Genomic DNA, 22,090 nt, shown 5'->3' with positions numbered 1-22,090 from the left:
GCGTACTGACGAGGTCTTGCTTCTATGTCCATCAACGCGTACGAACAGATGGCCACGGGTGTAACCGACATAACCAGCATCGCACTGGTCACACTTGAAGTTATACACAACGCATTGTTGATCAATGAGCTGAGGCTTAGGTTCGCTTGTCGGGAACTCCTGGGCAATCTTGCGGCTCGTAAACACCGGTTGAACACTGGTCTGCAGCTTCACACTTCACTATGCTCGATCGCGCACATCGCCTGTCTTCGTCATGGTCCTACTTCACTGAGGAGTGCGAACGACTGAAGTCTGTTTTCTCTAAACTTAAATATCCCAAGCACCTTGTTGACTCCACTGTCAAAACCTTCCTAAATTTAAAGGTCGCTGACCAGCCCTCATTACGGTCCAGATCTACGACAGAAAACACTACTCGGGTTGTCATACCCTTTAAAGACCAGGAGTCTGCTAATATCGTGAAGACACAGTTGAAAGATCTCAGTGTGAAGCTGCAGACCAGTGTTCAACCGGTGTTTACGAGCCGCAAGATTGCCCAGGAGTTCCCGACAAGCGAACCTAAGCCTCAGCTCATTGATCAACAATGCGTTGTGTATAACTTCAAGTGTGACCAGTGCGATGCTGGTTATGTCGGTTACACCCGTGGCCATCTGTTCGTACGCGTTGATGGACATAGAAGCAAGACCTCGTCAGTACGCAATCACTATGATAATAGACACGCAGGCAGGATTCCGGATGACCTTCGCAATTGTTTTAGCGTGTTGAAAAAATGCCACAACAAGTTTGATTGTCTCATTAATGAGATGTTACTCATTAAACAATTACGACCGTGTTTAAATGTACAATCAGACTCAGTTCGCGCTAAAGTCTTTGTCTAAATTATGCAAATTAGAAACTCTGAACTCTTAGTTACTCTTGAAATCGCATATTTAATTAGTTTCCCTTGACAATGGCGCCAAGATGTCGCCGAAACGTCGGATTTATCTATCGTTAGTTTTTGCCTGTATATATTATTATTATTATTATTATTATTATTATTATTATTATTATTATTATTATTATTATTTATTACAGTCACAGAAGAAACGCAATGAAGAGCTTGTATGATACGAGTGTTCTAGAGTGCACCAAAATGTACAGCTACTGTAACATCAACTCCTTCTTTTGTATGTAGGAATGATGTACGAACGCCGACCAGTGTTTCAAGTGCGAACCCCACTACAATCCCAGCCCACCTCTAAAAGGGAACTGACAACGTAAGAAGTATGAAATTCTTGGCTTGCCAGTTTAGTGACCAAAAATCGCATTTGCTTTAATTTACTATAGTGTGTTTAACAAGTTTCTCTAATCAACTGTAGTACAGAGTTGACAAACAAAGACAAAGCAGCAAAACATATAAACACTTAAAAAGACCACCATGATTTACAATCAATATATATAAACCAACCTTCTGCATGAGTATCGATCTCGCGGCATTAGCAATGGCGTCAGGGTGTCCCTGTTCATCAACGATTAAAGACTTGACTGCCTTTAGGACTTCATTGAGCGACTGCAGTGTTGCCATGGCAACAGATCTGTCCTTGTCCTTCGTTATAACGGTGATAAAGGTTGGTATTGCTGTGCCAAGCATACGTTGCACTAAAGAAGAGAGCGAAGAACGACAGCATACAGGTTTAATAGCCTAAAATGAGGGATGGTACCTTCCATAATTCACAGCTTTACCGCCCGAAATGCAAAGCTGTACTTTTGTAGTTATGTTATGCTATAGAGTCAACAGAAGAAGCTTCAAAGTTTCAAAAAACAAAAAGATGCCATTGATAACGAAACCCAAAGTTATCACTCTGGCCAATCACAAAAAAACACACAATCCAACGAACCAATCAAATCTCGAAGTAAATAAATGTAGCTGACGCAAAGCGCGGGAAAACGTGTGCGAGCGAGTGACTTCTGATTGGATGACTTATTGGCAGGCGTTTTTCTAAGCCAATCGTGTTACGTAGTAATGCAAAACCAAAGCAAATGCGACTTACTTTCGGCACTAAAGCGAAAACTGTTATAATATGATATAATATGATATAACTTGGTAATATCTGACAGAGAATGCTGACAAAAATAAAACACATTTTATCAGCAACTGTCGTAGAAAATGCATATTCTTTTTAGCCGTTTGCGATTTGATGGTTGACTGTTAACTGGGCGTAAGAAAAGGCAGGCCAGGCCCATTTTTACGAAAAATTCTTGTTTTAACTGCAGTGACTAAGAAGGATGGTAGAATTATATAACAAAAACAACGATTACGCCGTCATTACAAAAAAAACAAAAAAAAAAAAACAGCCTTTTAACGCTATTTAAGTATAAAAGTGGTTGTTTTCTCTACATACACGCTGTTTTATCCTCTGCACCAGCTTCTTCAAGAAGAGAATGGAATCCACTGCAGAACTGACCTAACGCCATCACAGCTCCCTTCCTTACCCCTGTGTGGGGAAACTGACCAGTCGCATGGAATTTTGTTAAAAACAGAAAGCGAAACACGGTTTGCCCTCAACGAGGGTTTTCTTGGCAGTTACATTGGGGTTCCTAAACTATAGTAAATTTTTGTGTAAGAAAAAGCTCATTTCCCAAAGGGGAGGAATTATATTGTTTTGAATGCCAAGATAGCTGCTGTGACGTCATGTGGAAAGTTCTGTTGTTCTGGGCGAGTCCTGGGCCGGGTTGTTCAAAGTCCGATTAAGCTAACCCACGATTCGCGAGAACTTTGATTTCAGTTTTAAAACTTTTTGGTGAGGTTTTCTGTTTGTACTGTGTGTCCTTCAGTTCTGAGTTTGAATAATCTCAAACAACACAAAACATAAGCAAAGAAAAACATTTTTATACAGGAAAATTAATAATTCGGTTAACTCTCACACTCAGATTTAACCCCTCGGCTGCGCTTTTCGAATAGCACACTGGTTAGCCTCCAACCAAATGGGTCTTTTAATAGGTTATGCAACATTCGCAGTATTTTTGTTTACTTTCAGTGTCCACAATGATCACAGCAGTGCTAAATCCGGCACTCAAATCAACTATTTCCTTAAATTCATTTGTGATGGCCAAGAGAAAACTGTTTAAATTCATCCAGAAATAACTGGAAATTCTATGGATACTCCATGAATACTGATATCACAGGTGAAAAACCACTGGTCTGCCTGTGGCTTGCTAGCACAGTAACTTCAGTTTTCATACCTGGATAAGTTTTAATACTTCTTTAAATGATTCGTCTAAGTACGGTAGAAATTCTGTTCTATAAAAGAAGAAAAGTCAATGATTATCCTAATAGTTTCAATAGCTGTTAACTATTGTTTGAACTTCTAAACATTCATCTCAGAAATCCGTAATTCTCTCTCTCAACACAAGATATTATAATGTAATCCTAACGCCTACTTCTTGTGCTTATTTTCGAGATCACTTTTAGCGCAATAGAGGCAGTAAGCACTCTACTGGGTTATTGGCTACACTTACACGCTTTATTAAATTAGCACTTCAACTTACCCTGAGTTTTCTGAGATCTCCCCCAGAGCATTACAAGTGTCTTCTTTCTCTTCCAGATAAGCATTTTCTACACTATACCTGTAACCAGACAGAAGGAACTTTGGAACACACTATAGTGCGATACATGAAGCTAAGACAAAGTATAAAGTATCAGCAATCACCTCTTTTCTTTAACCAATTTATAAAGACGTTTTTCATAACAGTGTTGGATGCAAAATTGCATTTTCAAATTGGGTGATAACTTGTATATTGCAAGCTACAGCACTTAGCTACCTCCAGTACAGCACAGGTTTCCTTTAATCCAATCTTTCGTTATAACGAATTCTCTCAACGAAAGTTAAAGTAAAGATGTGATAAAAAATAAGGAGACTTTTGACACTGATCATGAGACTTGAGTCACAAAGTAAACATTACCCAGTTACTTCGTCGTCATCATCTTCTCCTAAGTCTTGATCTTCTAGTAGAAAACTAGGGTCGTCCTCACTCGCATAGTGGGTCTGGCGAAGAAAGCACCATTACGTTTACTGTATAAGTTTGTTGCTTGCTTTTACTTCTCACGAGAACATATTACGTTCAATTCAATGTAACAGGCTATTGTGGTGGAGGGGTGGGGGAGCGATAGACTAGCATGCCCTGGGGGAGCAGTAATAACTTTGGTCACTAAAGAGTTGCTGGCAAGGAGAAAGCAGGAGCTTCATCTAATTCCTTGGTATGGGACAGACGTAACTGAAACATCTTAAGGCATCACCGACATCTTCACGTGCCTAAGATGTGACAGATTTAAACGATTACACATAAATTGCAAACAACAAGCAACTGATTTTTAACTTACCACAATTCCTTCCGTAGATTGCAGTGATTCAATCATATATTTCACTATGTCTTTGAGGTATTTTCCCATATTAGTCTTCAATATTGTAGATACTGAAGCAAACAAGCCATACCTGGAAAAGAAAATAACATCTAACATCAAAGCAATATTCTCAAAGGATCTATGGGTGATTGATAGCGGTATTGGAGAGAGTGGGTCACACAATTCCAATTTCAACAATGGCCGAGTGGTCATAGAAATACTGAACAGAAGCATCACAGCAACAGCTTAAATTGTAGAACTGAAAAAAAAAGACAGAAACGCCAGAAATAGGCAAAATTGGGGAAGATTTACAAGGATTGCATTAGAGTAAATTTTGAAAAACGTTGGTCCAACTCTTTTCAAGAATACTTCAATTTGTTTTAAAGTGTCATGTCTGATGCTATGAAGTCATGCTTGTTTGTTACGCGGCCTTCATTCTGCCAGTGAAAGACTGTCGCTCTGCAAATTAAGACATAATAAAACGCTGTTCAAGCACTGTTAAAGCATTTAAACGAGTGAGAAACGTTATTGTGCATTTGCTTCGATTTTGCATTTGCAAAGCTCTCCAATTGCCTTTTTAAGTCTTTCTAACCCATCAGAGCAAACATACGTTTTTTTCAACCAATCAAGGACAAACCTTGCCTAGTTCCTGTATGTCTTTCATACAAGCCTTCACGGTCGATTTCGGTGACGTATCCGAGACGAACGGCGGAGAGTACACTTTTCGCCTCGTTCCACGTGACTTGAAAACGATTGACCATGGCGAAATATAGAGGCCTAGGAACTAGGCAAGGGCTAACCCAAATCAACCACGTTTGGTTGAAAAACCTATCCTAAACACGAGATTGGTTGGATATCATTGCTTCATGTATTGACTTTACTACTAGATTATTCACCGCTATTGAGTAATTTGTATTTGGGTAATATGTAGGAGGAGAGAAGAATTCCGAGGGTATCTTGGCCTGTGGTGATCGGCACCAACAGAGATTTATCGATAAGAACCAGTCAAAAGCCTATCAACACCACCATTAAGAGAAGACGCTGGAAATGGATTGGTCATACACTAAGGCATGGTGCGAGGAACATAGTGCGCCACCCCATGGATTGGAACACGCAAGGCACACGGATACGTGGTAAACCGAGAATCACGTGGCGCAGAAACTTCCAGAAAAACCTGATGGAGACCAACACGAGTTAGTGCGAGGCCAAAAGAGCGGCTCCAGACTGTCAGAAATGGAAGGGAATAGTGGACGCCTTATGTCCCCCAAGGGCCGACGAGGACCAGATGATGACAAAGAGGACATGACTGACCAGATGTGATTATTATCTCACTCTTTTTGTTTGTTTGTTCGTTTGTTTGTTTATTTTAAGCAACTATATTGACAGTCTAGAATCACAATCCTTACGTGCATCTTCTTAGATCAGGATCCCTGTCTTGTTCAAGGAGTCTCTTAAAAAAATTATAATAATAATAATAATTACTGCTAATTTCCATTTTCAGAGCAGAGGGGGAAATGATAACACATATTTGTCAAGCTCAATCTGCGCCAAACAGCTGACATTTATGTTTTGAGGTGCATGAAAGAAAATGCGAAATCAAAATTCCTACTCAGGGACTGAATATCTTCGTTTAACTGTTGAGAATAAAAACCAACAGAGATAAGCTTATTTCAAATCAAATCAAATCAAATCAAATCAAAACTTTATTTATCGAGGGTGACACGTAATAGTTTATCAACTAATAAATTTGTGGCCCTCTTAAATGTACTAAAAGTTAAAAATCTACTTTAAACAATAATCAAAGATTATCACTAAAATATCGCAATCTAAAAATTATTATTTAGAAAAGGAGTAAAAATCTTATTCTTGAGCTGACTTAATTTAAAATGTTTGTACAAAGCGTTCTTAAGGATATTTACAGATGAAGAGGCGCGCAGCTTCAACTAATGTATTTGAAGTTCACGACTAGACACTCCGCAATACTAATCATTTCAAGGTATGTCTAACTTAATTTCAGGCATGCTGCATTTCAGCTATAGCTGGAATAAAACAGATGTTACTATACGAGACTATACAGAGCCTTCCCTTTTTTTGAGGATGCTTGATTCCCTAACTTTCTTCCTTACTAGACTTTGAGTAGTTCCTGTTTTGCTCAAACCATCGAGCGTGAACCGTAGATAAACCTCAAATAAAGCTTGAGGAAAAAATGGCTGCGCGAAATCCTGGAGGCGAGGGACTTTCACGGCTTCATGCCCTTGGTTTTTTCTCGCGGTTTCCTTTCATGTCACACACAACGGACTAAACGAAAGAGAGACTGCTCGTAGTCTACTTCCTTACTAGATTACCCTTCTAAAATAGCTGGTATCACTGTCAGGTTATGTGGTAAGAAATCATTGCAATCTTACCATGCCAAGCTGGACACACTCATCTGCTAGTGGCATAAAGTTATCAGGACCAGTAGTTCTGGCAAGAACTCCTAACGTATCTATATAGAATGGAATAAAAGTCAGAGAGAACTCTCTACAACCACTAGAATTTCTGTAAGAACTGCAGAACTGCAGACTCACCTATAGCTTGTACCTGTAAAATATTCCCTTCAACAGATCCTGAGTTGCTTAGATATTCCTGCCAAAGGTAAAAAGAAGAATGCTCACTTTTTAAAACAAGTCAGAGACCTATTACATAGCACTTGCCAAAGATGGCGTCGTACATATACAATGTTTTTTTTTTTTTTTAAATGTTCTTGCATGTGTTTTTTACCCGAAAAAAAGACATGCAAGTTGTAACTTGAATCATATAGAGTGGTTATCATTTGATTGTCTAAAGCAATCCTCGATTGCTTTTGACTTCCTTTTATACTCTATCATATGATTGGTGTAAAACCCTGCACCCTCCTTCTCAATCACCTCTGAGATACAAAGAGAAAACCAATTCTGACTTGGTTTTGTCCATGTTTCCATGTATGACGCATGTGTTTGCTTTGTGCTCTCATTTGTTCATTATGTTGCTTGCATTTCCTTTGATCGGTCAATGTTATTTCATGATTTATTTGTTTTATATTCATTTCAACTGGCACAAGTTCCAGCCATTTTGTGAGCCTCCATTCCTTGACAACCAGACTTCCAAACAGGCCAGAAATAGAGCAAAGATTTTTTTTTGACACTCAATAACTAATAAGTAGAAGAACAGTTTTTTCCCAAGATATGAATGCTATGGTGAAATTATAATTACCTTTATAAATTGAACTATTTGAGGAAAGTATGGTAGCATGGCTTCTTTGGCAGCACTAGCTGTAAAGAAATATTTTCATTAAAAACAAATAACAAATGACGATGAATCTTCGAAAATGGTTAAATGCAAACTGAGGATGATGAAAACAAATCAAAATATGATTAACAAAATATTGACCACTGTAGCCTCAGCGTGAAGATGTCATCAAACGTTGTACGTGCTACACCTGTACATCGTCCAAAATTGCAGTAAACTAAAGACAGGTTGAACTGACCACAGCTGAACTTTACCTGTGGCTCCTATGGCACTTATAGCCAATTCCTTCATCTGTGCAGTCTGCCAAAAAAAATAAAAGGAAACATGCTATATTAAACTGAGCAACAGGGTTTGTTAAATTTGTTCTGCGACAAGTTAGTAAACTTTACTGCAAGAAAAAACGTGCCGGCAAACATTGAAATGATACAGGAAAGTTGTACAGTGACACTGCATTCAACGGTGAATGGACAGCCTAGCATTATTTTTTTTCTTTCAATGTTTCTTGTAAAATACAACTTACCGTACTAGGTGACAATGCAAGAAGAAGTTTTTCCATTAACGTGGGTAAATAAGGAAGGATTCCCTCTCCTGCAACAATGATCAAATAAGGATTAACATGAATCGATATTATATACATCCTTTGGAAAATATTCAGACAAATATAGCCCTTGCATATCTATCTACCAATTACGTATACAGGACAACAGTTTCCCATGTCATCCCAAGCGCAGAGCAGGTGTGGGAACTACTTAACTGTGTGGTGTATAGTGTAACTGGACAATGCATGCATATACAAAGAAAATGAATAAATATGTTAAATGGTTGAAGAGCTATTCAAAGAGATAGAGTCTTAGTGCAGGCTGTTACGGTAAGGTTAAATATTTCTACTGCTTTTCCCTGTAAAAAATTGGAACATGGTAGTGCATGGAGCAATGCTCTTGTAAGGAATTATTGATATTTGGAATATTTTTATGGGCATTTTAAAATGAGTGAATTTGTAAATACTCCATGAGGTGCAGCCCGGCAACACATTCAAAATTTTCATGAGGATTCTGAGGAAACCCCTAAACATGTGTTGTCTCGCAATTTAATTTACACAATAAATGTTTGCATGTAAGACAAAGAAACAGTGCCACATAAAAAATCAACAACTAAAAAATTGCAACAAAATATTGTCAATGAGTAACACAAGAACTGAAGCCAGAGGCCATGCTATGGGTCAGTTCAAATCATTGTATGTATGTGTCATTTCTGGTTGTAATAATTATTATTTAAGAAATAGGAAACACATACTGTGTTTCTATCGAGTTTTTTACGATAACTGCAGAAATTCTTGCACGCTCATTGGCTAATTTTTATTGTCAATAAGCGGACAGACACATGAGTTTATAATTTATGCCATGCGCCAACGAGCGAGAGCAGACAATTCGACAATTTCTTATCATAAAAAAACAAATTGATGTCAGTTTTATTATGCGTCTGTCCTATCCACAGCTACTTTGACAATGTTATGACGAAAGTCATGATCAATAACAGGACAGACACACAAAAAACTGACATCAGTTTGTTAAATAGAAACACGAGTGGAAGTTTGGGAGAACGAGAAATGCTGTAGGAACACGAGCCATAGGCAAGTGTTTCCACAGCTTTTTCGAGTTCTCCCAAACTTCCACGAGTGTTTCTATAACTCGATAGAAACACGGAGAACATGTTTTCTATTTCTTTTAGAAAACACCGCGATGGAAAAAAGGAAAACTACTTGTTAACTTTGATTATCAAAACGTAAATTCTCTTTGCTCGCACCATCATTACGTCAACAGCTCAAGCTAGTTCTGTGTTTCTAACGAGTTATAGAAACACGATTTTTAACCAGTCAGCGCACGTATTTTCTTAGGGCTGTTTTCTAATGGAGCTTAAAATTCCCATCAAGTAGTTCTGTGTTTTAAACAAAACCCGTAGAAGACCAACATTACCTAGATTTTCACAAAACGTTTCCAGTGCATAATAAGTCCTTGTTACGCTGGATGATTTTTGTTCACTTTCTGAAGTATTCACAAGTTTCTCAAACAGAAGTGGAAGTATATCGGCACTGTATTTACTGATATCTGGCTAAAAAGAAACAAAATGTAAACATGAAAGTGACCAAAGAGAACTATAGATAGATACAGAAGTTTTGATTTCCTTTCTTTTGATTTGATGAATTTTCAGTAAATCCATGATTTCCTATCAACATCATCAACCTGTTTTATATTTTACCCACCTAACCAATAGACTGTTTTCAATACATTAAAATCCAAAAAAATCTAACCCTTGGCAGTGAGGTCTAGAGGACACAAACAAAGGAAATTGAATGACCATGTTTAGTTACTTCTTTTGTTTGTGTCCCCTAGGCTTCACTATCAATCTGAATTTTAATATGTTGAAAGAGACCTATCAAGGAACTCTCACGTGGAAGAAAACTATGGACAAAATTGTCTTTATTATAAAAATGTCACTCATGACTAAAATTATCTAAAGAACAAAGTGTGTCACCTGCAAGTACTCTGAGTACTGACCCAGTGCAAACAGAGCAGCATTCTGAACCAAAGGATTTTGATCTGAAAGACCTTAAAGGACATATTAAACAATTTGTATTAAACATGAGACAAACTTTAATTACATTTTAGGTGGCTCGAGAAATATATCTTGTCATGAATTCTCCATACATTTTTCGCAAGTTTTTGTTACCTTTACCTGAAATTTCTCAATTATTACTACTGTAAGTAAGTGCAATTACCTGAAGCATGCTATTGCCAACAGTGGACAAAAAGCGGTAATTTACATGCATTTGGCATTATCACACTTTCAAGCTTTGCTTCATTCTGTTGTTACTTTTTATCACAATTAGCATTTTCTACTTATTATTAATTCAGCATTCATCACATTGTACTTGGATTAACTGAGGATGACAGAAGTTTCTGTCGAAACATGTTTTGTAAACTCAAACGTTTTGTCGTTTTCTTAATATTCTTGACTTGTCTGCTACTATCACGACCCAATTGGCCTTACGGACACCAAACTGTTTCTTTTTATCCATACCTCTACAGATGGTCTGCAAAGCAGCTTGAAGGTATCTGCAATGCAATAAATTAACCAAGTTATAGCAAATATTTCAATGCAGTTGTTTTGCATGCTTGCCATGGGTGGGGAGGGTGGCACTAATTTTATTGTGTTCTTGAGTAACACAATGTAGTCTCAGAATGTCCTCTCTGTAAACATGCACTGCTACGCAAAAATGCCAGGAGAGCATTAGACAGTCTAGCATTGATATGATTGATGGAAAACAATAACACTCCTAGTGAAAACAGCACATGCAAGTGCTGTAAGTGTCTCACTTTTTCAAAACAACCCTGAGTAAACTTACTATTGCACAACAGTTCTATCAATAGAACAGAATCAAAAGGTAACCCCTGTTTTGACTCTTTCTAATTGCAGTTTTGTATTATTGTGTATGTTTGCGACATTGGAGTGGTTTTCAATTGAGTGTAAAACCAAAACCAAAGTAATTACTCTGGCCAATCACAAAGGGCACACAAAATCAAGCCAATCAAAATTGGAAGCATAATACATGTAGCTGAAAGAAAGGAAAAATGTGTGCAAGTGGGTCACCTTTGGTTCTGGTCTTACTTCTGACTAGCTGATAAAGTGGCACAAGTTGTTAAAGCCTATCGCACAGTGTACTAAAGCTGAACTAATTCAAACAAATTCAAATTACTTTCAACAATCAAGTGAAAACTGTCCTAAACTTACCAACCTGTTTCTGATGTAGTCTGCACATCCCTCAGCAAGCACTGCCAGAGCTATTAGTGCTGCCTTCCTCTTATATGGGTCTTCACTTCCAAGAGCTGGCTGCACAAACTGCATCTGAAGGTAAGATTGAAAACAACTTATTAAACAGTCATGTTTTGTGGAAGTTCTGTCCAAATTAAGTTTCACATTGCTAGAGCCTAACACAAGTGTAAGTTTGAGAGTGCTGTAAATCCTCGAATTGGCGCCTCCCCTCAAATAAGTGTACCCCTTCGAATAAGCATGCCTTCTATCGGCCAAAATTTTAAATAAGCCCCACGCCTCAAATAAATGCCCCCTCCCCTGTTTTATGGAAGAGTACTGAGACAATTGCAACAGAGGATGTATAGTTTTGGTTGTCTTCAGTCACAAGCAAGTGATTATTGACTCATTCAATCACTGCACATTGACCATCGTAATGGATGGTAGTGAAGATCTGCTGATTCATTGCCTAAAGGCCAGCCAACCTAGTGCAGCAGGCCTAGACCAGCTAAAGGGGTTATATTACATAGTTCTTCAAGAGAGACAGGATCCTTCTGAGACTTCTGAGGGTCTGACACATACAAATATTAGAAAAAAACTGATCATAATTATCTGACCACAATTTGGGAAAAAATAAATAAGCCCACCGCCCCCCCCCCCCCCCCCCCAATTAAGTGCTTCCCTCAAATAAGCGCCCCCTGTCTTCTCCTAAATTTGAAATAAGAACCCCGGTGCTAATTCAAGGATTTATGGTATTATTGACTGAGTCTTAACTTATAATGCCCTTTGACCTTTGAATTTCTCAGAACTGAATTTACAATGAAAATTAAGATTTTCATGAAAAAAATAAATCTGAATGATCTGATTAAGGGACACTACAGGTGTTGGTTTTGGGCGAGTTTAAATCACAAAATGGCAAACTGACAAAATGACGCTACGAGTAAGAGTCAATGTGGGATACAGGTGTCTGTAAAGGTTAACCCTTATAATTCTTGATAGGTAACCACTTTTGAGTCGGTGATAGTTAGGCTAACCAGAGTACTATTTAGGCTAACCTTAATGCTGTTTGTCATTTTGCCATTTTATGTTTTAAACACGCCCCTTGACAACACACCCTTGTTTAGGGTTCAGGATCTAATAATAATCACCAACTGGAAAAATGTGTGATTGAGCATTTGTGATGACTCCAAGGTTGTGAAGTCAACTGCAGATGCTGCAGTCCTTTCTTAGAGACTGTTCTGACAGGAACAGGGGCTTGTCTCCACAACAGTAAAATTAGTTCACTTACCAAAGGTGGAATAACTGACTCGGGTGGAAAATGAAGAGCAAGAATATCAAGAACCTAAGGAAACACAAGCACATTAAATGGAGATCAACAAGACTACCAAATTTCAGAATTAAAAAAAAAATCTGTGCCAGTAGAAGTCACTAGAAGGGTCGCACTCTACAGCTGTAGGTTATCATCCCCAGACTTATAGAGAAACAACTTGCATGCCATAACAAAATAATGGTATCGCATAAAAGTACATGCACTGCTCAGTGCATACAATGTAGCTTTCATTTGAGTAGCTGAAACACAAAATAGGCCATTTTACAGTTGTGTGCTTAGTTACCTGGCCTCTGACTGCAAGCGAGGCTGGAGGTGACCTTGCTTTGATACAGACCTCTCTGCTTTTCTTATGTAAATGCCAACTAGTTAGCATAAGAACAATTTGATTTACACAACAAAAACAGTGAGGTCTGTATCAAAACAAGGTCACCTCCAGCCTCGCTGCCATCCAAAGGCCAGGTTACTGAACAGACAACTGTAAAAGGGTCTATTTAAGGGTAGAACCATTCAAGATGCTTGAATGGGCAAAAGGTCAATATCTTAGGATATAATAAAAAAATGTTTGACAACCACACCTTTGTAAAAGTACCATTTTACCTGTGAAGCCACTGCACAAGGTCTGCTTGCTTCTGTTCCTTCTTCCACCTCATCATCTTCATCTTCATCATCAAAATCATCATCTTCACTTGGTGGTGAAGCCATAAGAGGAAACACGACGGACAAGGTTGGCAAGAGAAGCTTGTTCTTCACCAGTGCCTGTTGAAGAAAAATTCTCATGGTCAATTAAACAACTAATATCAATGGAGAGGTTTGCAAATTTCTCTAGTTTAGAAATACACTTAATAGATATGTATACCTCTTTTAACTATTATAAAGACAACATCAAATGTTGAGAAATTCAAAATGAACCATTTGAACCCTTTAGAAATTAGTTTCACATGTATTGTAGAGCATCATTAAACCCTTCTAATGTAGAGTTGTTAACAGTTAAAAAGGCATCCCCCCCTCTACAATCAACAACAACAACAACAGACAGAATGGGAGTGGCTAATACCTAAAATACTCTATAAGACCACTAACTGCTTGGTTATTAGCACACAGGCAGCACATCTTTTGATGATTAAACTCACCTTGGGTTTGATTCTTGCCAGCCAGCTTACAAAGTAAAGAGCTTTTATTCTCAAGTTGTCTCCACAAGATGAATTACTAGCTATCTGCAATCAATTTTGTATAAATGGCATCATTAATAATATTTATTATTATTGTACTGTTCATAATGCATACACACAGTACATCATATACAACAACCAGAAGCTTAGCTGCACTACTGTTAAACAGTATCCATAAATTCTAAGTATTACAAACCTGAAGACAGAACTCAACCAATGCTTTTAAATGAGGAGTCACAATATTGACTTCAGACTCAACCAGTTCATCAAATATTTCCATTGCATCACACGCTTTATCCTGGGTAAAAATTGTTCAAATATTGTTACAATCAACATCCTAATTTACTAAATTTCTTTACATTTTCATCACAAACTTGAGAAAGTAGTTTACCAAAATTAAAGATCTAAATTAAATCACCTCAGGAAAACATCTTGGCTGAGAACCAAGGAAAAAAAATCTCCCCTTGAAAATCTGATGCCAATGATATATCCAAGCCACGAGTTTGGGAAGAAACTACATCAAATTTACAATAGTGTTTTACCTAATAAGTCAAACATGAGAGAAAGTGTTTCATCGGGATGTTCAAGCACCAAGAAGAGGGTTGAAAATATGACGTGCAGCAGAGTATTTTTGGATAGCCAATGAAACACTGTCTCAAGTGTTGGATATATCGTCTCAATCGAAACAAAAACTAAGGAGTAAGTGAAGAAAAAAAGACCTCTTTCACAGATGTGATTTTCTTTGTTTGCTATTTTAATGAGTTTGAGAATAGAAAATACACCACTTGTAAAATTCATATGAAGCTACATCCAGGACTGAAGTGGCACATTTTCAATATCCTCACTAGTGGCAACATTGATGATGTCATTTTCCTCACAATATTGTTTGAATGTGCAAGAAGTAAGTTTGTCCTTGTTTGTCTAAATGGTGGCTTGAACTAGATACGAATTTTATTTTCCTGAGTTAAAGACAATATCCTACTCACTTGCTGTACTCATTTGCAAAATGTTGCTTCTATCACTTAAAAATAAAATCTATATCTTCATGCCATCAGGTTATGTCCTCTATACATTACTAGTAACCTACAAATAACAGTATACAGTGAACAATCACCCACCTCATCTATGGATAAGATTTGATTGATGAATGCCACAACTTTTGGTATAAGAGGTCTAACTAAAGGCTAAAACAGAAACAAAACACAGGTATTAACCACATTTTGATACTGAGGTTGAGGGTTGATAAGACACAAATTAAATGACAGTTACTTTAATACACACAGGCATGTGATTATGTACTGATCAGCTTACAATTTCATCTGTTCCGACACATTCAATGAGGCATGTCAATGCTCTACAGAGGAGATAAGATACAGTGTGTAGTTGTAGTGATACAATATGTGCATAAAACCTGTAACCAGAGAATTACAAATCAACAACTTTCTCATTCCCAATGGAAGTCACACTGGTTTTAAATTTCCTTATTCAAAAGAATGATAAAAAAAATCATATCAATCAACACATAAAAGTATTGCTCAGCAATAATCAGTTCTAAATTTTCCATACTTGAACCAAATTCAGGCTGTATCAGCCAGCTATAATAATTTACCCCCACCCCAACCAACCTACATGTACACAAACTTAGGATGTTAAGGACAAACACCATTACGGTTTACCTCGGTATTTTAAGCCCTCAAAGTATCTTTTAGGGCTACACTCCAGAAAACAATAATTTAAAAAACTATGTCATTTCTATGTTAATTGGTATCTTTTATGAGTCAAATTAAGTTTGAGCCACACCCAGACTGGTCTCCTTTAAGATTTTTTTTGACCAGCATCCTGACTTTTTCATACGGGAGGCCCCCCAGGCATTGAAAGGGTTTACCTACAGGGGGTGGTTAAGTGATGGATATGCACCTCACCTTATAGTGTAAAATGGTACCAGTTTACTTTGTTGGTCTTCTAATGTACTGGAGAAAAGTTGGAAGAGGGAGGTGAAATGAGGACGTAGCTGTTCATTGGCTGATTCTGTGATGGAGCTTAGGAGAAACATGCCCATCTGAAATACAACAGAACACCTCAGAACTGCGTTACTACCCTAACTTGAAGGGAATAATACAGGTGGATGAATTTTCCAAACGGATATTAATTTCTAATCTAGCTGACCTCTCTCTGTAGTGGTTGATCTGACTTGATGTGTTGTTGAAGGAAAACAAGCAGTTTTGGCCACTGATTAGCTGGCAGGTCATGTTTAGCTATCACACTCACCTAATATAAGGTAATAAATTAACATATAATATAAGAATTCTGCTTCCAGTGTTGCAATCGGTGATAGACATTTTTAAAACATTTTTTTAATCCAATCTGTTGCTTTTTTAACTGAATTTTTGGTGACCTCTGTTCACTTTCATCAGTCAAGAGTTCACCAGTACAGTATCAAAGTTTGTTATTGATGAACTCTGATGAAGGCGAACAGAGGTCACCAAAATTCAGTTAAAAAGCAACTGATCGGATTACAAAAAAGTTTCAAAAATATAAGAATTCTACTATCAAACAGTTAATATAAATAAAGTATTATTATTATTATTATTATTATCATTATTATTATTATTGTCATTATCATTATTTTGCTCTTATTTTCAGGGTTCAAAACATCAGTAACTGAGCGGCATACACTAAAAATTAACAAGTTCTTAATAAGTGGAATTCATTTGTTGTATCTAAATAAATAATTGAAATGTTAAAAAATTATGTAGACGAATGAGAATACATGTTCTAGTTTCACTATAAATTTAAATTTAAGTATCTTGATTTACTAATCATATTATGACATATCTAATAAGTAATTTTAAAAATATTTTCATTCAATGAGTAACTTACTACTTGTGCTGCAGAATTCCTTACAACTGGCCTAAAATTAATCAAAAAATTAAAGCAACTCTTATTAATGATCTATTAATTGAAATGTGTCACTTGGCACAAAGTGGACAGGTAACAGGTAACAAAATTACTGACAGTACAAAACAATCAAAATTTTTCATGGCAAATATTGACAAAACATTACGGAATTGCGCCCATTGAAACACAATTGATTGAACATGTAAATTAGCTTCCAAATTAGCTTCCAAATTAGCATTAGCATGCGTAACTAGATGCAGAGAGGCCGAGAGAAGTCAATCATTAAACTCCTGAGTGTATATCAATGTCAAAACCATTGTTCCTGAAATTTGCTTGCGAAGCCTCGATCTATTCATCGTGTAACAATTCATTGTGTTTCAATGGGTGCGATTCCATAATGATTACTAGCAGGTCAATTTGTTGTTCAGATAATAATTGATTTCAGCCTAGCTTACTCTGGTTCTTGAAGCAAGACTTGCAAAAGGGACTCTCTTAACCTATAGAAAAAATAAAAACAAATAAAATTGGGTTGAATACTTAATAATTATTTTTCTAATTAATTGCATGAAATATTGTTCATACTACACTGAAGATTCCTTTACCATAATTTGCCATTTAACATAATTTCTGAGTATTTTACTAGGAGAAAGGTGAGAGGAAAATGAGAACCAGAATTATCAAGCTCTACATTTGCATTAGGACAATCTTGACATTTCTGCCTCCCACAGTTCTTGCCTATTATTTTATGATTCAAACAGCTGTTAAAAAGGAACAAAAATTTGTCAAAATAATCAATTGAAATATTTTGTGACAACAGCATAGTACAGCGATCTTTGTTTGCTTTGTGGTTACTCCAAATAATGTGTGTGGCCTCTTAATGTGGTTCAATCAAATGTGTGTTTCGTCTACAAAAAATAGGTTTCTTTACTTCTAGAAGTTATTTACTTAGATTATACAGTGCAGCTCAGATATATGTGAACTATGCATATGCGTATTATACGCGCATATTTTCCATATATGTGTATGTCAATATGTGCACATATGTGCATATATACGCGCGTATATGTCTCTTTGTTATGCGTTCAAATAAGTTTCTTTATATGAAGCATTGTCGGACAAACAAGGGACATTCCTGGAATAAAAAAGCGTTAGGTTTCAACGTGAAATTTGCATATCAATGTTAAAATCATCAATGAACACTTAAATATTTCGAGATTTCGATCGCTTCGCAAGTTCATCAACAAACTACCGTTTATTAACACTTGCTTGATCTTTAGCTGTCAAGAAGTTGAGAAAAAATTGAAACAGTTGCTTGAACTCCTTATTTTAACAAATTGTTTTCATTTACCGAATATTACATGTAATGTTTACTTTGCAATTTACGGCTGTGAACAACTCACTTGGGCAAAGAATTATTTTGCAAGTAGTCCTCATAGTTTTTAAACGAAATAATCACCTTTGGCTTTACATTGACTCCCAGTTAATTTTGAGAATGGTAAATTATGAAACTACAAGGGAGTTTCGTGTTTCACACATGTTGGCAAATTGCTTGTGAAATGTTTATTGTCTAAATTGATGCGTTCTATGGCCTAGTCGAAAAAATGAGATCTAGTCAAACTAGTCATAAGGTAAATCTTAAGTGATCTAATTGGTTCTTCTTAGTTAGGTTTTTACTGTACGGACCATTTCCATGGAAACAGTCACAACCTATGTATTTTTTGTTTTGACAGCCAGAAAATTCAAAACAAGCATGACCCGAGTGCCACACAATAAACTAGCATTGCTTACTGACCTAGCTTGCTTGAGCTGTATGAGGAAATATTGGCCCTTGGTCATTTTTGTATGACCTCTGTGCTAGGTCTCTACTGCCAAAACCTCGGGTAAATAATGGTACAACCCTCCTGCTGGGTTAGTAAAAGGTTTACTATGTAGCCTACGAACAGACTCCTTGTTGGGTTTTAAGGTGAGCAAGCTGAGAATGGTCTAGGGCTTCCAGAACAAGCCGATAGTAGGCAAACTTTTTTCTACCCTCACTGGGAGCCTGTTTGCAGACTATTTTATTTATGAGACTCTAAACGAAACAAAATTGAGTCTAACCTGGTTTGAAAATTTTCAAACCAAAACACAAAATTAATGTAAACTGTATTCTACTCACATGGCATGAACCTCAGGGGTCAGTTTTGTCCACTGCTTGACAACTTGCCTACGCAACAAAACTGCAGCATATTGTCTCACCTGGGACAAAAAAAACCCATCATATTAGTGAATTATATATCATGTATATTAAGCCCACACTCTCAAACTCTATAATCTCAAACTTCCTGCTATCTCCAACAACAGCTTGTTGTTTCACTGAAAGCTATTCAACCCTCTGAGTTCAATCAAAATGTGATAATGGTGTTAATTGAGAGTATGTATTATTTACTATTGTATCCACACAATTTTGGAGTATTATTCTATATTACAGATTATAATCCATCAAACATTTTGGCTAGTGCACAATTGGTCTAAACGTGTCACATGACTGAATATGCCCCAGGTGCAACTGTGGAATATCCGGGTAATATTCCCCAATTTTCAAAACTGCATGTGTTGTGAAAAACATTTGAAATTTCAAGGATACTAAACATAATAGCCTCCATTTGGTCTGAGAATATGCTCAGATATTTTGTCCTTGGACATTATCTGACTGTTCACTTCTTGAGACAGACAATGTCTGTGGATAAATATGAGAGTATATTTCTGCACCAAATGGAGGCTATTGTTTATATATCCAATTATATACAAGTCTAATTTACGTTCATATTTCCAGCAAGAATTACCTAGTGCTATAAATTATGAACAGAATTATTTTTTTGAGAAAAATATGCCAGCCCTGTTATTTTGAAGACACAATATCTCAAACAATTTTCATACCCCTTCAGAATTTTTTTCAACAAAAAAAGGCAGTTGTATCTCGTAATCCCTAATCTAAGTTTGCTAAGGCAGCAGTCTCCTGCAGATAGCTATTTAAGGTCATTCCCTAGTATTGCATTGCGCATCCCTACTGCACATAATTTCCCGCGTGATTAGCATGCATGCATTAAAAAATGGTGGCTTTTTCTTTACAGCTGGACCTCGCCATAGAGGTAAATTGTCATTTTCTCGCAAATGAGTATGGTGACCTATCATTTTTTTCTGTGGATTTGAATTGAGTAATACATTTCTTTGTGTAAAATAAATATGGACCAATTCTCAGTGTAGAACAAAAAACAATTGTTGGAAACGAGAATTTAGTAAGCAATCGTGACTACAATCATGGTGCTATTATAAGGATTTATTGGGTATAAACAAGGTGCTGTTGCTCCTAAATGAACATACCTATAATATAAACAATCAATTGGCAAAGTTTCACAAAAATCTCCATGCAGGTTCTATTTCAGTGGAATGACCTTAAAGCCAGTTCTTATCTTGTTAACCAAATGTGAGAGCCACACTGAGATTATATCAGCCCGACGTCTTGAATATACAGACCTAGCACAGTAGGGTCTCTACAAAAGAGATGAAAGGCTAGTACTTCTTCTAGTATACTCTTGAGCAATCTTGGTTAATAAGAGACTTATCAGGTGACCGGAAATGTTTAGAATCAAAAGAAAAGTATAAGCCACAAAACCACAAGATCATTTGGAACAGTCCAACACTTGGAAAATATTGGACTAGAAAATTAAAATTAAGCAATCTGATTGGCTAATTTTAGTTAATGGCCCTCTGTATTGGTTCAGAAGTTCAATAACTGATATTCAATTTTTCACGTACAATTTAATAACACCTTTTCTGAGGAGTGAGTCCTCTAGGAAGTCTTGCTACTGCATCACTGTTTTGGAAACTTTCTAAGCTAGGCCAAAATCAAACATAAATCCTGCCTCTCCCTTAGCTGCAGCTTGCCAATATTTCTTACCGTGTCCTAATGTGGAAAATATGCCTCAGGCGCATTAGTGATCATTAAAACCACATCAACGCAACGTGTAACACGTGCCTTAAAAAGTTTTTGAGTTTATAATTCAGTTATACATTTTACTGTAAGCCTTGTAGCAGATAAATCATTTTTTAACCTGTTGACTTTTTCAATACTTGACCTTTTAATAAAGCTTTTAAGCTTAATATAAGGCTACTTATTCTTAAGTTATATATATGCTCATGTTGGTTATATCAAGCTCTTAATGACATGGCGATAAACAATAATTAACGCTTCGCTCACAAATCATATACTAAGCAAAACCGGAGACAAAAGTCAAACGGTTCTATTTATAGACAAGGGAGATTGACCACAACTGATAATCTTACCTGAGGATTTTGAGAAGAGCCAAGCACAGTTACAAGAGCTGGCACAATAGCAGGGTTCTTGAACGCCTCGCGCAGTTGAGCGGTAGCCTGTGTGCATAAAATGCGTCTAAATCACACCTACTTACGATGCCAGAAATAATAAAGCAAGTGATGGATGTACAGTAAGACTTGTCGTTTACCTGCTGTATCACTGTATTGTCAGGAACGAGTAGTTTTAGAAGAATTTCCTCTAGCTCCGCCATGTTCTCCCTGCTCTCCCAGTCCTCTCCCAGTGGTTTGGGAACGTGTACGCCCGCGATACACGTCAGATAGAATCGCGCCCCTCGCGCGAAAGGCAATTTGCACGCTATGACGCACGCGATTAGTGCGACTATGCAATGTTTTTTTCTGCAAAATTTGTGGGACACAACACATCGGAAAGAGAAAATGTGAAGAAATAAAGAATAGAGGTAAGTCGTTCGTTTAGCCAATTGAGGAATTTCTAAGATGTTTAAAGGCTATTAAATTGCTAGAAATTAGATCGATCACTTTATACATGGTACAAAATCGAAGAAAAAAAAAATTTGCATTACAGAATAAGGACCATTTTGCTCTTAAGACTCAGCTTTCATTTATCTCTGACTGAAAGACAAGAGGAATAAAGTAGAAAATTGCTGAGGCAAGGAAAAAAATTTCCTTCGAGCCGGATTCGAACCAGCGACCTAAGGATGACTTCACACACTCTACAGTCCTCCGCTCTACCAACTGAGCTATCGAAGGAAGAGATATCCGGAAGTTGAAAAGTTTTGTAGATATTGTAATAATAGAACGGAAATGCCAAGCGAAGCAAACTGGACGGCCCTCTTCTATGTTCTGAACAATGGCAATGGTTTAAAATGATTGTGCAAGCAAATTGAAGAGAATCAAAAAAATCGGCCG

General features: G+C 37.0%; 1 protein-coding gene and 1 non-coding gene across 3 annotated transcripts in view; both read right to left on the bottom strand.

The window, feature by feature from the left end:
* The window catches only part of LOC110068202 (importin-4-like), a 28,368-nt gene extending 6,922 nt beyond the window's left edge, over positions 1–21,446 (bottom strand). The window contains exons 1-29 of one of the 2 annotated variants that reach the window (XM_089297964.1): positions 21,352–21,446; positions 21,173–21,259; positions 19,005–19,084; positions 17,305–17,346; positions 16,832–16,862; positions 16,118–16,219; positions 15,874–16,010; positions 15,263–15,305; positions 15,070–15,135; positions 14,148–14,249; positions 13,913–13,996; positions 13,380–13,538; positions 12,741–12,794; positions 11,439–11,548; positions 10,724–10,758; positions 10,178–10,251; positions 9,619–9,754; positions 8,166–8,233; positions 7,900–7,945; positions 7,610–7,668; positions 6,946–7,003; positions 6,784–6,863; positions 5,785–5,828; positions 4,358–4,469; positions 3,940–4,022; positions 3,526–3,603; positions 3,220–3,277; positions 2,379–2,484; positions 1,445–1,635 (exon numbers count right to left, since the gene is read on the bottom strand). In XM_089297964.1, the coding sequence (XP_089154090.1) occupies positions 1,445–1,635; positions 2,379–2,484; positions 3,220–3,277; positions 3,526–3,603; positions 3,940–4,022; positions 4,358–4,469; positions 5,785–5,828; positions 6,784–6,863; positions 6,946–7,003; positions 7,610–7,668; positions 7,900–7,945; positions 8,166–8,233; positions 9,619–9,754; positions 10,178–10,251; positions 10,724–10,758; positions 11,439–11,548; positions 12,741–12,794; positions 13,380–13,538; positions 13,913–13,996; positions 14,148–14,249; positions 15,070–15,135; positions 15,263–15,305; positions 15,874–16,010; positions 16,118–16,219; positions 16,832–16,862; positions 17,305–17,346; positions 19,005–19,084; positions 21,173–21,259; positions 21,352–21,414 (2,388 nt within the window). In that variant the 5' untranslated portion in view covers positions 21,415–21,446. Of the gene's footprint in view, positions 1–1,444; positions 1,636–2,378; positions 2,485–3,219; positions 3,278–3,525; positions 3,604–3,939; positions 4,023–4,357; positions 4,470–5,784; positions 5,829–6,783; positions 6,864–6,945; positions 7,004–7,609; positions 7,669–7,899; positions 7,946–8,165; positions 8,234–9,618; positions 9,755–10,177; positions 10,252–10,723; positions 10,759–11,438; positions 11,549–12,740; positions 12,795–13,379; positions 13,539–13,912; positions 13,997–14,147; positions 14,250–15,069; positions 15,136–15,262; positions 15,306–15,873; positions 16,011–16,117; positions 16,220–16,831; positions 16,863–17,304; positions 17,347–19,004; positions 19,085–20,362; positions 20,451–21,172; positions 21,260–21,351 lie in introns of those variants that run through there. The other variant, XM_089297965.1, reaches the window with a different exon arrangement.
* Positions 21,447–21,845: 399 nt separating this feature from the next.
* Trnay-gua (transfer RNA tyrosine (anticodon GUA)) lies at positions 21,846–21,931 on the bottom strand. Its single transcript is given in 2 exon segments — positions 21,846–21,881; positions 21,895–21,931. It is a non-coding gene; the product is annotated as a tRNA-Tyr (tRNA).
* Between the last annotated feature and the right edge of the window lie 159 nt (positions 21,932–22,090).

Source organism: Orbicella faveolata, unplaced genomic scaffold (assembly GCF_042242905.1).
Source record: "Orbicella faveolata isolate gen_17 unplaced genomic scaffold, um_ofav_v1 contig_3, whole genome shotgun sequence".
In the NCBI taxonomy this organism is placed as follows: domain Eukaryota; kingdom Metazoa; phylum Cnidaria; class Anthozoa; order Scleractinia; family Merulinidae; genus Orbicella; species Orbicella faveolata.
This window is presented reverse-complemented; position numbering and strand designations above follow the sequence as displayed.